The 13,685-nt window shown below is 35.2% G+C and overlaps 1 protein-coding gene across 1 annotated transcript in view; it reads right to left on the bottom strand.

Annotated features, from left to right (window-relative positions):
- The window catches only part of PPFIA2 (protein tyrosine phosphatase, receptor type, f polypeptide (PTPRF), interacting protein (liprin), alpha 2), a 485,860-nt gene that overhangs the window by 471,022 nt on the left and 1,153 nt on the right, over window positions 1-13,685 (bottom strand). The window contains exons 2-3 of the mRNA XM_014531636.1: window positions 13,555-13,661; window positions 8,711-8,961 (exon numbers count right to left, since the gene is read on the bottom strand). Coding sequence (XP_014387122.1) covers window positions 8,711-8,959 — 249 coding nt within the window. The 5' untranslated portion in view covers window positions 8,960-8,961; window positions 13,555-13,661. The remainder of the gene's footprint in view (window positions 1-8,710; window positions 8,962-13,554; window positions 13,662-13,685) is intronic.

Consider the following 13,685-nt stretch of genomic DNA (forward strand, 5'->3'; position numbering starts at 1 on the left):
TACCTGCCTGCCTGATCACCCCTAACCACTCTGCCTCCCTGCCTGATGCCCCTAACTGCTCTCCTGCCTGCCTGATCACCCCTAACTGCTTGCTGGGGGGGGCAGGGCCAGACCTGTGAGGGGCCATCTGCCTACCTGATTGCCCCTAACCACTCTGTCTGCCTGCCTGATCACCCCTAACTACCTCTGCCTCTGCCTCGCCCCCGTCCCCCTGGCTTTGTCCGGAAGGATGTCCGGATGGTCATCCGGAAGACGTATGGTCTAATCAGCATATTATCTTTTTATTAGTATAGATTGTACTTATCATCATTTTACTTTTAAGGAATAGATTTTAATGTTACCCCAAAAGCCAGAGTGTGTGTGTGTGTGTGTGTGTGTGTGAGAGAGAGAGAGAGAGAGAGAGAGAGAGAGAGAGAGAGAGAAAGGGGGAAGCTGAAGATACCAGAGACAGAAAAAGAAATAATTGGAGGAGATGAGAAGGAGGGATCAAGGATTTAGAGTGAAGTATTAGTCCTAAGCAGGAAAAGCAATGCTTAAGATTAGAGAACATAGTAAATAAAGACAATTATGGGTGTAAATAAGTGTATAATGGTATGTGAAAAAAGAATGTATATTGAAGGACAACATACCTAGTAGCCTAGAAAAGGAACGGTTATAGAGAATTAAGGACATTAGAATTTCAAGATAAAATAATTAATAGCATTGCTTGGCACAAAGATACAAGGAGCATGGAGAAAGAAAGGATAGATTCAAAAAACTACATCCATTTATAGCATACAGAAATGCAGTTTTAAAAGAATGATCATGATAGAAGTCTGATTGTAAAGGTTAAAAAAGAGATAGAAATAATGAAAAATAAAAGCTTGAAGTGAATACCATTTCAGTTGCCTGGGCGGGAAAATCGCCAACTGGTAGAAATAGCCATCAAAAAAATAGAATGACTACAATAAGAGATAGTAAAAAATGCAGCATCTTTCTGACAGGAGCAAGGGATAAAATGCTTAGTGTGGTGGCATTAGGTTTCCCTGAAAAGCGAGAAGCTCAACCCAGATTTTATCTTCTCAGCACAATAGGAAAGGATGTTGTTTGACTTAATCAAGAAACACATGAGAGTAGACTTTGAAGAAATAGAGAATGTGGGAAAACTATTTAGAAGAGTGTAGTTAAGATTTTAAAAAACACACAAATAAATAATAAAAGGACTTGCAAAATTTGATAAAGATTTTTGGACAGTAAGGATTTTAGTGCTTTCACTGTGTGCCAGTGTTCATTATTACCCAGTAAAATTGTGCAGTTAAGGTTGGCTAATAATGATGATAACATCTATGGTAATAATAACAGCATCAATAGTGGCTTTTAACACTTATTGAGCATGTACTATCTATGAGGCATTGAATTGATCGTTTGACATGTTCCAGCTCATTTATTTCTCATAATGATCCTATAAGGCAGGTTCTATCATTATTTGAATTAACTACTTTGACCAGGGTTATTGAGCTAGTAACTAGCAAGCCAAAAAAATACCCAGGTAGTGTGCCTCCAGAACAAAAGTAACTTCTGTCACTCTCGGCAAGTTTTACTTAAATATTTTGCATTTTAAAATGTCAAAATATAAACCTGGAGATTATTATGCTAAGTGAAATAAGCCGGTCAGAGAAAGAGAAATAACATATGACCTCAATTATATGTGGGATCTAAGGAACAAAATAAACTGTCGAACAAAATAGAATCAGAGGCTTGGATGCATAGAACAGATTGACAGCTATCATTGGGGAGGGGGCTGGGAGGAGTAGATGAAGGAAGGTAAAAGAATTAGCCAAAGAACATATATGCATAAACCATAGACACAGACAACAGTGCAGTGATGGCCAGAGGGAAGGGGGAGTGGAGGTTGGGTAGAGGTGGGCAAAGGGGGAAATGGGGACATCTGTAATAGTGTCAACATTAAATATAAAGTTAAAAAAAGAAAAAAATAAATAAAATGTCAAAACAAAAACATATCCCTCTTCTCCACAAGTAGCCTCTTTTAATTTAATTCCTCTTTGGAGAGTATATGAGCACATCCCAGTTAATGAAAAATACCTCCTGACATTTTATAATGTTCAGGGTTTCTGAAGCACATACTAGTACACACAGCTCTTTTCAACCACTCCTGAGAGAAGATATCATCCCTTCTTCCAATTAAGGCAGTGGTTCTCAACCTTCTGGCCCTTTAAATACAGTTCCTCATGTTGTGACCCAACCATGAAATTATTTTTGTTGCTACTTCATAACTGTAATGCTGCTACTGTTATGAATCGTAATGTAAATATCTGATATGCAGGATGGTCTTAGGCGACCCCTGTGAAAGGGTCATTCGGCCGCCAAAGGGGTCGCGACTCACAGGTTGAGAACTGCTGAATTAAGGAAACAGAGTTTCAGAGAAGTCAAGTTATGTACCAGTGGTTCCTCAGCTAGTAAGGGAAAGGACTCCAGTTCAAATTCAAATCTTCCATCTGGCCCGCATGGCTCAGTGGTTTATCATTGACCTATGAACCAGGAGGTCATGGTTCAATTCCCAGTCAGGGCACATGCCTGGATTGCGGGCTTGATCACCAGTGTGGAGCATGCAGGAGGCAGCCGATCAATAATTCTCTCTCATCACTGATGTTCCTATATCTCTCTCTGAAATCAATAGAAATATATTTTAAATAAATAAATAAGCAAATCTTCCAACTCAAGTCCAAAGCCTTGGCCATTCAGTTCATTACTAGTTCTTATTTCTTTTTTCTCCTCAATATTCTTTCCATTTGTATTGTTTCTATTATATTCAAGCTTCACAATCCTATTTTAAATTCCTACATTTCACCAAAACTGATACATTACCATGATAATGTTTCCCTAACATAATGATTACCTAAGTAGCTCTTTTAGCGTAGATTACACAGCATTATTTTAGCAATAGATGAATTGCACTTATGGTCCCTGCTTCGTTCCTCCCTGTAGTTTTTCCATGTAATTTTGTTTTGCTTTCCACTTGGTCTGTGGTCTAAGCCAAGTGATATTACCAAAATATACCCAAAAAGAGTTTACAGAGCACTTGCTTATTTCTGCTTTGCTCATACTCCTTTGCCATGACCATGAATAATCTGGCCTATTGCAGGATTAAACACATGCAAAGAGTTGAGTGAGTCCAGTTGGTCTAGCTAAGGCCATCTATATCAGACAATGGCCAGTATAACTAACCATGTCAACCTTTAGCTAACCAGTGGCATAAGTGAGCATAGCCAAGATCAACCAATCCAAGTCAAGATCACCTGAATTTCATAAACCAATATTTTTGCATGACACTAAGCTTTTGTGTTGTTTGTCACACCACATTATTTTAGCAAGATAGCTAATACATGAATAGTATTCAATCTATCCTAAATCAAACATCAGAATAATATTTCTTCATTATTACCTTATCATATCACCAGTTCATTCATAATTCTACTAAATATCCTGTAGAGAAACTCCTGTTCTTAGCTGTCACCACACATATGAACAGGCCACACTCCTCCATTGCCACTATAAAAAATTTCATTCCTACCCTACAATCTTTCAATAAACAAATCTGTTGTTATTCTCCTTACTTAATTCCTCATCTTCTTTAAGGAAAAAAAAAGGGGGGTGGGGGATACTGTGAATATTAGGAAACCCAAAGCCTAACCCTGAAAGCAAAGTATAGGCTGAATTTCTATCCCCCAAATGTTCTTAACAGAAGCTTATGCAAAACTTTACTCCTTCACATGGAATACCCGAGTTATTTCCAACCTTTTCCTAAAAATAACTCTCTAAAGTTGCTTTCCACATGAAACTTTCTGCAGTTAATCACAATCAATATTATATCTCAAATATTTTCAGTACTTCTATAATCTTTTACCATATTAATTTTGATCCACTTATATATTTTTGCTAAGCAACTCTATTCCCTAAATTCTCTGGGAGCCAAATTATATTCCTTTTTTTCTATCCCTTTACAAATATATGTAACCATTTAATAATATACAGAAGGCCCTCAATAAATGCTAAATAAAATGATAAAAATGAATTTTAAACTTTTATATATGACTAGAGGCCCGATGCACAAAGATTCATGCAAGAATGGACCTTCCTTCCCCTGGCTGCCGGCACTGCCTTCATTCCAGCCTGGAGCCACCTTTCCGCCTTCCCACTGCCCAGAGGCCCGGAGCCACTGGGGCGGGGCGGAACGCCTGCGTCGTCACCATGGCGTCCCAACCTGCCCCTGGCCGCTCGGTGACTGTGTATGCAAATTAACCTGCCATCTTTGTTGGGTTAATTTGCATGCTCACTCCTGATTGGCTGGTGGGCATTGCGAAGGTACGGTCAATTTGTATCTTTCTCTTTTATTAGTGTAGATTTTTTGCAATAGAAATCTCACTGTCACCTTAACTGGTTTGGCTCAGTGGATAGAGCATCAGCCTGTGGACTGAAGTGTCCCAGGTTTGATTCCAGTCAAGGGCATGTACCTTGGTTGTGGGCACATCCCCAGTAGGGAGTGTGCAGGAAGCAGCTGATAGATGTTTCTCTCTCATCGATGTTTCTAACTATCCCTCTCCCTTCCTCTCTGTAAAAAAAATCAATAAAATATATTTTTTTTAAAATCTCACTGTCTTTAATTTTTCTTTAAATATTCTTAATAAGCATATTAGTAATTAACAAATATTTATTCTGATTTCAAAAATGTTAGGCTGTTTATTTTATCAATATTCCTAGTAAGTTGTTCTAATGCTCATTGGCATACATATGTAGAAATTAGTTTATCTTTAGGCATTCTGGATAAAACAAATACAACCATTTTTTATATAATGCTTTACAAATTAATTAATTTTTACTTACATTATTACTTACATTCTTTTCTTTAATCATCATAAACTATCATGTGAGGTATTTGTATTAACCACTTTTTGTAGTATGGAAATCTGAAGTCCTGACTCAAATTTATGATGTATGGTAGAGTCACAATACAAACCAAATCTTCCCATTTCAAATGTATTGCTCTCTCTATATTAAACCATGTACATTTAGTTCTAGTTTTACCTTGAAAGTCCTTACTTCTGTTACTCTAACTGGTTGAGAGGGTTGTAGATGATTGACATGTGTGCCTGTTCTCAAGGAGCCTACAATCTAGCCACCTAATCAGATATCTTAATGATAATACGCTAAATGATAAGGGTAAGGAACACAAAGGAAATATACTTGGGCATTCAGAGAAGGCTTCTGGCAATATATAAAGGCTAGGCTAGGATAAGAAGTGAGTCAGCTGCAGAAAACCAGAAAATACAGAGAGATTTGAGAATTACTTAAGAGATTAAAAACAGTATGTCCCAAAGAGGTCTAAATTCAGAGATGAGGGAGAAGACTTCATCTATGAGGATTCTTAGGTGTCTGGGTGAGGAATTCAAGCAGATTAGGTTGAGGAGTGGGAGACAGATGATGACTGAGTTTGAGGCACATAGAATCTGAGGTTCTGTGGAACATGTACATGGATCTGTGCGAGGTAAAAAATTGAGTGAGTAGTTAAGAAACATCAGGCCTGGAGATGTGGAATAATTTAAAATTATGATTACTATTTAAACACATTTATACCCACTCATATAGTGAAGAACTAATCACTGATGCATTGTTCATAAAAGAATGATAAGAGAGAAAGTAACTAAAGCAAAACACCAACTCGTCAATATCTAAAAGTATTAGATAGGCAATTTTTATGATGATGTGTCATAAAGTTTGACTCTGCTTTGAATTCTCTCCCATATTTGCTAAAATAATTTTCATTTGATGTATTTATAGTAATTTTCAATTTTACATGCTTTATTTCTGCCTTAAAACTCACATTTATGGTAATCATTTTCTCCATCAAGATAAATGTAAAGTGCAGTGCCACCAAACAGTGCAAGTACACCGCTTACAAAATATTGAAAAAGATTCAAAGATAACAATTAAAGAAGAATACTATAGTTTACTTACAGAAAACTATAGCCCTTAAGGTACAGAGTAGGTTACTAAAATGACAGGACTATCACTTAAGAACCTGTGGATTACTAGGAGTATTTGATATTTATAATTGTAAACTACAAAACAATATTGAAGAAATGTGTCAAAGTATTTGTAGAACAGATTGAAACTATGTGCATCTAAATGTACAGGTTCATAATGCCTAGTATATAATTCCCGAACCTACACTCTATAAACTGATATTTTGTTGTGTGTTGCAACCTTGATTGGTGGCAAAACCAGGCCTGTACTAACATGAGACATTTATAGTTATTTTTCCATACAATAGAACTATTCATAGAATTATCTTCAGATATGTAAATGTAAATTTATGGGATTCTATCCAGAATCCATCTGCAGAAGTATTTCATAATATTTATTACATATATACGAAACACTAAGGAAAATTCTGAATTCTAAAACACCTGGCCCCAAAGTGTTTGGATAAGAGATTAACTAAAATTCAAAACTTGAAATTTTAGGTCATGTTATAAACCAGATATTCATCACAAGTGAATTTCTAGAATTAAAATTTTTCATTCTTATACCTTTAAAAATAGATTTATCTATACAATATTATTATGATGAAAACATTTCCAGTTTTTTTTCTTTTCCCCCCAAAAATATCTTGTTCTAGTACTTTCTATCTTCATCATCCTTATGAAATAATCACTCATTTTTGTAAAGATAGAGAAAAAAATTCAAAAACCCAAATTATTCTTAGAATCAGTTTGATAGGGTCAGGATCCAAATCAACATCATCAGGCTTGAATAAAATATGAAAAGATAAATGTAGGAGGGATACATGCATATTCTTACACTTAGGACCAAAGAGTTAACTTCCAAGAAGAGTAGGGAAAATGGTAACACAGGTAACACTTATGCAACTCAGTTATAAGTTGACTACTGTCCCAGGACATACTGAAAGTATGTTGAAGCTGCTCCCAAATATAATACAGTCCTATGCTTCTGATAATGAAACACTCTACCCAGAAAGAGAAATGATTGTCCCATTCTATGCTTGTCACAGAAGGTAATGAATAATATGTTTGGTTCAGAGACCACCCTTTAATAGCAGCATTGACCAACTCAAATAATCCTAGTGAGGAGTAAACATGATGTGATCACTCTAGAAATTACCTTATGAAGAACAATTGCAAAGCCTGAAATGTCTAGCTTTAAGAATAAAATTATTGATGAAGTTTTTGAAATGAATCAACTCATTCTGTGTAATTAGACACACCAGTGTACCTACAGGTGAGAGTTACTGGAAATATTATTATATCTCAAAACAAGACAAGCTGGCTGAAAATGAAAAGAACTAGGACACGAGTTATCCATATAGAGTTATGGGATTACCTAATGGGGGTGTGAAAAAAGTTTCTAGGTGGTCCTTTCCATTCTGATAGTCATCAGTACCTCAACACCACAGTGTAAGTTAATAATACAGCTGGATTTAGAATTTCATCAACTTTCATTATATACATTTTAATATTTATGAAAGCATAATATTTACAAGATACAATTTCACAGATAGAAGTAAACTCTTCAACATTTGCTATATTGTATGTAAAGAAGAGGACCAATTTTTTGTATATATATATATATATTTTTTTAAATATACTTTATTGATTTTTTACAGAGAGGAAGGGAGAGGGATCTCTAGAAACATCAATCAGCTGCCTCCTGCACACTCCCCACTGGGGATGTGCCCACAACCAAGGTACATGTCCTTGACCAGAATCGAACCTGGGACCCTTGAGTCTGCAGGCTGATGCTCTATCAACTAAACCAGACCGGTTAGGGTTTTTTGTATATTTTACAAAACAATAGAGTATATATTGGAAGTTATTATTAAAAATCTTGTTCATTTTCTTAGCTTTTTTTCCATACCTCAAATAAAAAAAGTATGCTACTCTTAAATAAGAAAATTAACTTTCATTACTAACTTTGTATATAAATAATCTGGAAATCCTTAAAATTTTATATTATTTTTTTATGAAATGATATTCTTCACAAAAATATTCTAAAAAAATAACTCGTCTAACAATTTTAAGTTTGTGAGAATGGTGCTGAACTTTTGCTCTTTTTCTACTTTCCAAAATAGTTTATTAAAAGAAACTGGTTGAAATGTTTTTGAGTGGAGAAGGCAATACATCAGTAACTCCCAGAATTTTTAAGCAGGTGTTAGGCATTTTTAAAGAAATATTCCTAACACTGTCTACATAAAAATAATTAGACAGTAGTTTTCCAGACTATTATCACTTCCAAAGATAGAACACACAACTAAAAACGGAAAGTACATACTTCCAAATGTCATGATTGTGTTTAAAAAGCAAGAAAGAGAAATCAACTGTTCCCATATTCTGGTGATCAACAGGTGATTTTTCCACCCCCACCAAAACATACAGATTAAATTTTAAAAGAAAAAAGAAAAGACCAAATAGAAACTCATGCTTCACACTTCCCATCACCAACATACCACAATTTTCTTTGAGGCAAGGTTTTATGTGAACTATTATTGATTCTTAATTTGTTTCTCACCAAAACATGCATACCATATATTATAAAGGGAAATGTAATTATAAGAATGGAAATAAAACAAAGCTTACTTAAGTTTTATCATATTTTCAATTGCAGTTGGAAAGATAAATGCTACCAGGAAGCATACCTGTGGCAGGGCTGAGTTGAGCTGTCTCTGGAGCGAATCTCTGTCGTAGATGACATCCTGCAGTCTTTGCTGGGCAAGTGAAAGACTTTCTTGGGTCTCCCGTAGGGTGTCTAGAAGACGGTCCCTTTCATCAAGCATATTCACCATCAGCTGCTCAAAATGGGAGTCTGAGTCCGAGCCACTGCTTTGGGACCCCCTTTGGCTCATTGGGGTGTCCTCATTAATCGTGGGCATCACTTCACACATCATTGCTTAAAGAAAGTAAAGGGGAGGGAAGTTCAGTAAAGAAATGTTTTCCAATAATGCTGCCCAGGCCTCAACCCAGCAAATGCTTTGCAGCTCCTTAGCCTAATTGTCTCTTTTTCCCTTATTCCAAGCAAACTAAATATTTTGATCTCAAGGAAAAGTGATTATTTTTTCATGATTTATTCCACCTAATTCAATTTATAGTAACATGTTACTACATTTATTAATTGGTCACCTTTCTTCCCCTATAAATTTACAAATCCCTTATTGCTAATACCTCCATGTTATCTTTATTTGTTATATTGTTAACAACAAGCAGGGTCTGCCCCTTAATGGGTGGGCAGTAAATTATTTTTAAATGACTTAAGTAATTCAATGAATTAATGTTCACTCTTTTATTCAGGAAAATTTACAAATAAGAGAGTATTCTGTTTATACAATTAACAGTTTTTACTTTTTTATTTTATCAACTTTTTTTTCATACCAATTTAAAACTTTTTTACTTCAAAACTCCCATTTTATTATTTTCACATGCTCTCTCCCTAAATTCCTGCAGGAGACTACATGGTAAAGTGACTGAATTAAATATAAGCTTTATGAAATAGACTGAGGCACATACATTTGTTTAGGTTAATATACTACTAATTGCACTAAAGATTCCTTTGTTTCCTGTGAGCTGCATTGTCTGGTTTTCATCCAAACAATACAAACTAACACTTTTGAATAATCCACAAAACAGATACCATGAATTACATTAGCCAATGCAGTAACTTCACATCTCAGCTGCTAATTAGAGGCTACCAGTCATGAAATAAATTAACTGCACAGGATATTTAAAAAAAAATTATTTATTTATTTTAAAATAGACAACACAGACATTAGGATGCAACATTGATCTATTGTGTGGCATTTTAATAATCAGAAATGATCTTGTTTTCTCAATTATGCTCTGTCTTATATTTTTAAAAGAATCAAACACATCTCAGCTTCAGCTGTTGTCCTGAGGCCAGGAGCTATTAATTAGAGGGCTTGGTTTTGTAGAAGGCTGATTGTGGAAAGGCTGGTTTGGCCGTTGATCCTGAAGCATTCTTTGGTTTTATAATGCAAGGTCAATTCATTTTTCTGCTTACATATTCCTGTCCTTGGGGAAAATGTTTATGATGATATTTTCAAATAAAATGTCAAGACTTAACAGTTCAATAGTTAATTATTTTTTATGTAATTCTTTCTATAAATTGAGTTATTGAGGAGAGAAATTCAGTTATCTGTAAATGATTTGGTCAGGGCTCACTGAAAACTAGGAGAAACTTTCAGAAAGATAAAAGTACTTTTGCCACTGCTACCCTATGTAAAAATTTTAAGGAGGGTGATTTTTAGAATAATTCAAGATAATGCTTGGAATTATTGCTTATCATTCAAAACACTGGGCTACCTGTATGTAAGAATTTGACTTGTTCAATTTCTTATTCACCCTAAAATAAATAATAGGGTAGATACACAGGATGTATTAATGCACACATGTGTGCTGTGTGCACAGAGGCACACACACACACACACACACACACACATTGTTACTATTGTTAAATACTCAATGATGAAAATAAAATATTTGTATTTTTTTTATTTTGCATTTTATTCAAACACTATCACAAAGATGGAATAAAAAGAGACTCCTAAATTTACAAATTTTCTTTACATTGATTGAAAGGAAATTGCAAAAACAAAAAAAGTGTTCCAAAACATTTGAATATTTAAAACGATTAGTTTACTTGCCATGCATGACATACACACAGCTGTGTCATTCTGGGAAATCATTACCAGCAGCCAATGTAGAATTTTTTGTGTGTTTTTTGTTTGTTTGTTTGTTTGTTTGTCATGTACGGTTACAACAAAATACTGGAAGAGAAAATGGTAGCATTGTGACAATTTGTATCAAAACACTTGCAAGGTTTAAATTTTAGGATTACTTAAACATTATTAAATCTGTATTTTAAATTATATCTTTCTTGAAAGAAAGCCACTAGCCTATCTTCACTCAGAATTACTTACAACAACTTTAAATTCCAAGGAAAAATATAACTTCATTGATTAACTTCGTTATAATTTTCTCCTGAGTATACTACCCTAATTCTAACAAAGGCTTGTCACCAGGCTCTTAGATAGCTATAAAAGCTGGTCTTTGATTAAGTCCAAAGATGCTATGATGAGAAGAAGCACCTTGGGGACTTTGGAAAGTCTATTAAATCTTCACTCAAGAGAACTGGATTCAATTTCACTCCTGTAGCATGTGAACCAGGGAAAGTCACTTCACCTGTCAAAACTTCTGTAAAGTAGGGTTAATAATCTATGCTTTTAAAAAGGTGTTCTAAAGCTCTGCTGGTATACCTAACTGAGATTACACAGTAAGATAATAAAGGCTTTTATAAATTCAAGTATTTCTTTTTATTATAAAGTGACCAACATTCATCTTTTCAGAAAGAATATTTTGGTTTTTGATTCATTATATTTCCATGCCTAAAGATTTAATTTCATTGGGTACTCTGAACTCTCCACATTCAATTTAAAAAATCAAACTATGCAAAATTTAGTTAGGAAATAAGATAAATAAATGCTGCTTTTCTTAACCAGCAGTCAACCCAAATAAGTACATCTGAACTCTTCTCAACAAAACTGGGGGGGGGGGGGGGGGGGGGAAGGAGAGGGGGGGGGGGTGTTTTTATAAAAAAATAAGGCACTTTCATGAACTACTTTAGCTACTTGCAATAGAACTCAGATTCTAACATAAGTTACAAAATATTTGTATAATCCTTAAAATATAATATAACCTATTTCTTAAATGCACATTTTAGGTATTAAAAGCAATTAAAAATAGATATTCAGTGTAAGAGTTAAACACCATCTCATAGAATAGATGACATCTGAAGCAACTTGGCAATCCAGAAGTCTATGGTCATTCAACCTCTAGTACATTTCATCTTCATATACCACTTCTAACTTTTCTGATAATTTTCAAGATTACAACTGCCTTGCATAGCATAATTCCTGAAAAACCAGGAAGGGATTACTAACACTTTGCTTTGATATTTGCCTTTTCATCTCCTCCTCTCCAAAGTCAATTGGATACATGAATTATGTTATTCTCTTCTAGATGTTTATGCCTTGTTCATTAAATTACTGAAGGTCTCAATGATGTTTCTATAAAAAAATAAGGCACTTTCATGAACTACTTTAGCTACTTGCAATAGAACTCAGATTCTAACATAAGTTACAAAATATTTGTATAATCCTTAAAATATAATATAACCTATTTCTTAAATGCACATTTTAGGTATTAAAAGCAATTAAAAATAGATATTCAGTGTAAGAGTTAAACACCATCTCATAGAATAGATGACATCTGAAGCAACTTGGCAATCCAGAAGTCTATGGTCATTCAACCTCTAGTACATTTCATCTTCATATACCACTTCTAACTTTTCTGATAATTTTCAAGATTACAACTGCCTTGCATAGCATAATTCCTGAAAAACCAGGAAGGGATTACTAACACTTTGCTTTGATATTTGCCTTTTCATCTCCTCCTCTCCAAAGTCAATTGGATACATGAATTATGTTATTCTCTTCTAGATGTTTATGCCTTGTTCATTAAATTACTGAAGGTCTCAAGACCTAGTAGAGATTATTTTATTTTAAAAAGAAAAAACAATAATAATAAAGTTGGTTGGTTTAATTATCCCAGTGAATAAGTTTAGCTTGAATAATTTTATACAAGGAAAACCAACTCCCTTATTCTTAGCACATAACCTTGACTGTCTCCTAAATCTCCCAGATTTCAAAATAAAAGTTTGAATGCCCACTGGAGTCAGTACTCAAAAGCTTCAAGATCCAATGTGTTTCTTAGCAATATATACCATGTAAGCAATACCTATACAGATGTAATAGTGCTACAAAAGGTGTTTTTTCTTCCTGTCAGTGAATCACTTTATTCAGGCAGATCACTAGGATTTAAACCTTAGTAGAGGCAAAGATGAAATTATCTTTGGTAGTCAGTTTCTTTTGCAAAGATTGAGTTTTAAGAACTAACCCAGCTCCATCTCAGTTAACACACACACAAAAGTAATTCCTTGAGAGAAATCCTAGCTATTGTCTGATTACGTTATATGAATATTCCTCCTCCTATTTAACCCTTTGAAATCCCCTGTCCTCGGGAAATAATACCATCACCTCTAAGGGAAGCATTTTGCACTTTCTTTACCCCAGTGCCTCTACAGCTGGCCAAAGAGCCAGATCATCTCACAGAGCTGGACAGTTATCTCTCGGCCACACCCCCACCCCCTGAAGAAGTTGACTTCATCGTTTCCACACTTAACATTCTTCATTCTGCCCAACAGGAGGGAACCAAGTCGGGAGGCAGTAGGGAAAGAGGAGGAGGGATGGGAGTCCGGTGGAAAGCAAAAGGTACAGAGCAGTAATTGGCAAGGAGGAATTTGCATCTCATCTTCCCTGGGGGCGGGGTGGGGCCGGGGTGGGGAGGGAGTTAAAAAAATAAATAAATAAAGCGGTAGGGGAGCCATGTAACTCAAATACAGCTTTGGTACCTAATGCCAGTAGTTTCGGGTCCTGCTTCTTCAATGGATCAATGACAACCGCAGTCTCCGGCTGGACCAGCGGGGAGGCTCACGCCCGGCGCTCCTGGACCATTCCCCTGGCAATGGGAGGAGAAAGGCGG

The sequence above is a fragment of the Myotis brandtii genome, unplaced genomic scaffold (genome assembly GCF_000412655.1).
Source record: "Myotis brandtii unplaced genomic scaffold, ASM41265v1 scaffold82, whole genome shotgun sequence".
Classification (NCBI taxonomy): domain Eukaryota; kingdom Metazoa; phylum Chordata; class Mammalia; order Chiroptera; family Vespertilionidae; genus Myotis; species Myotis brandtii.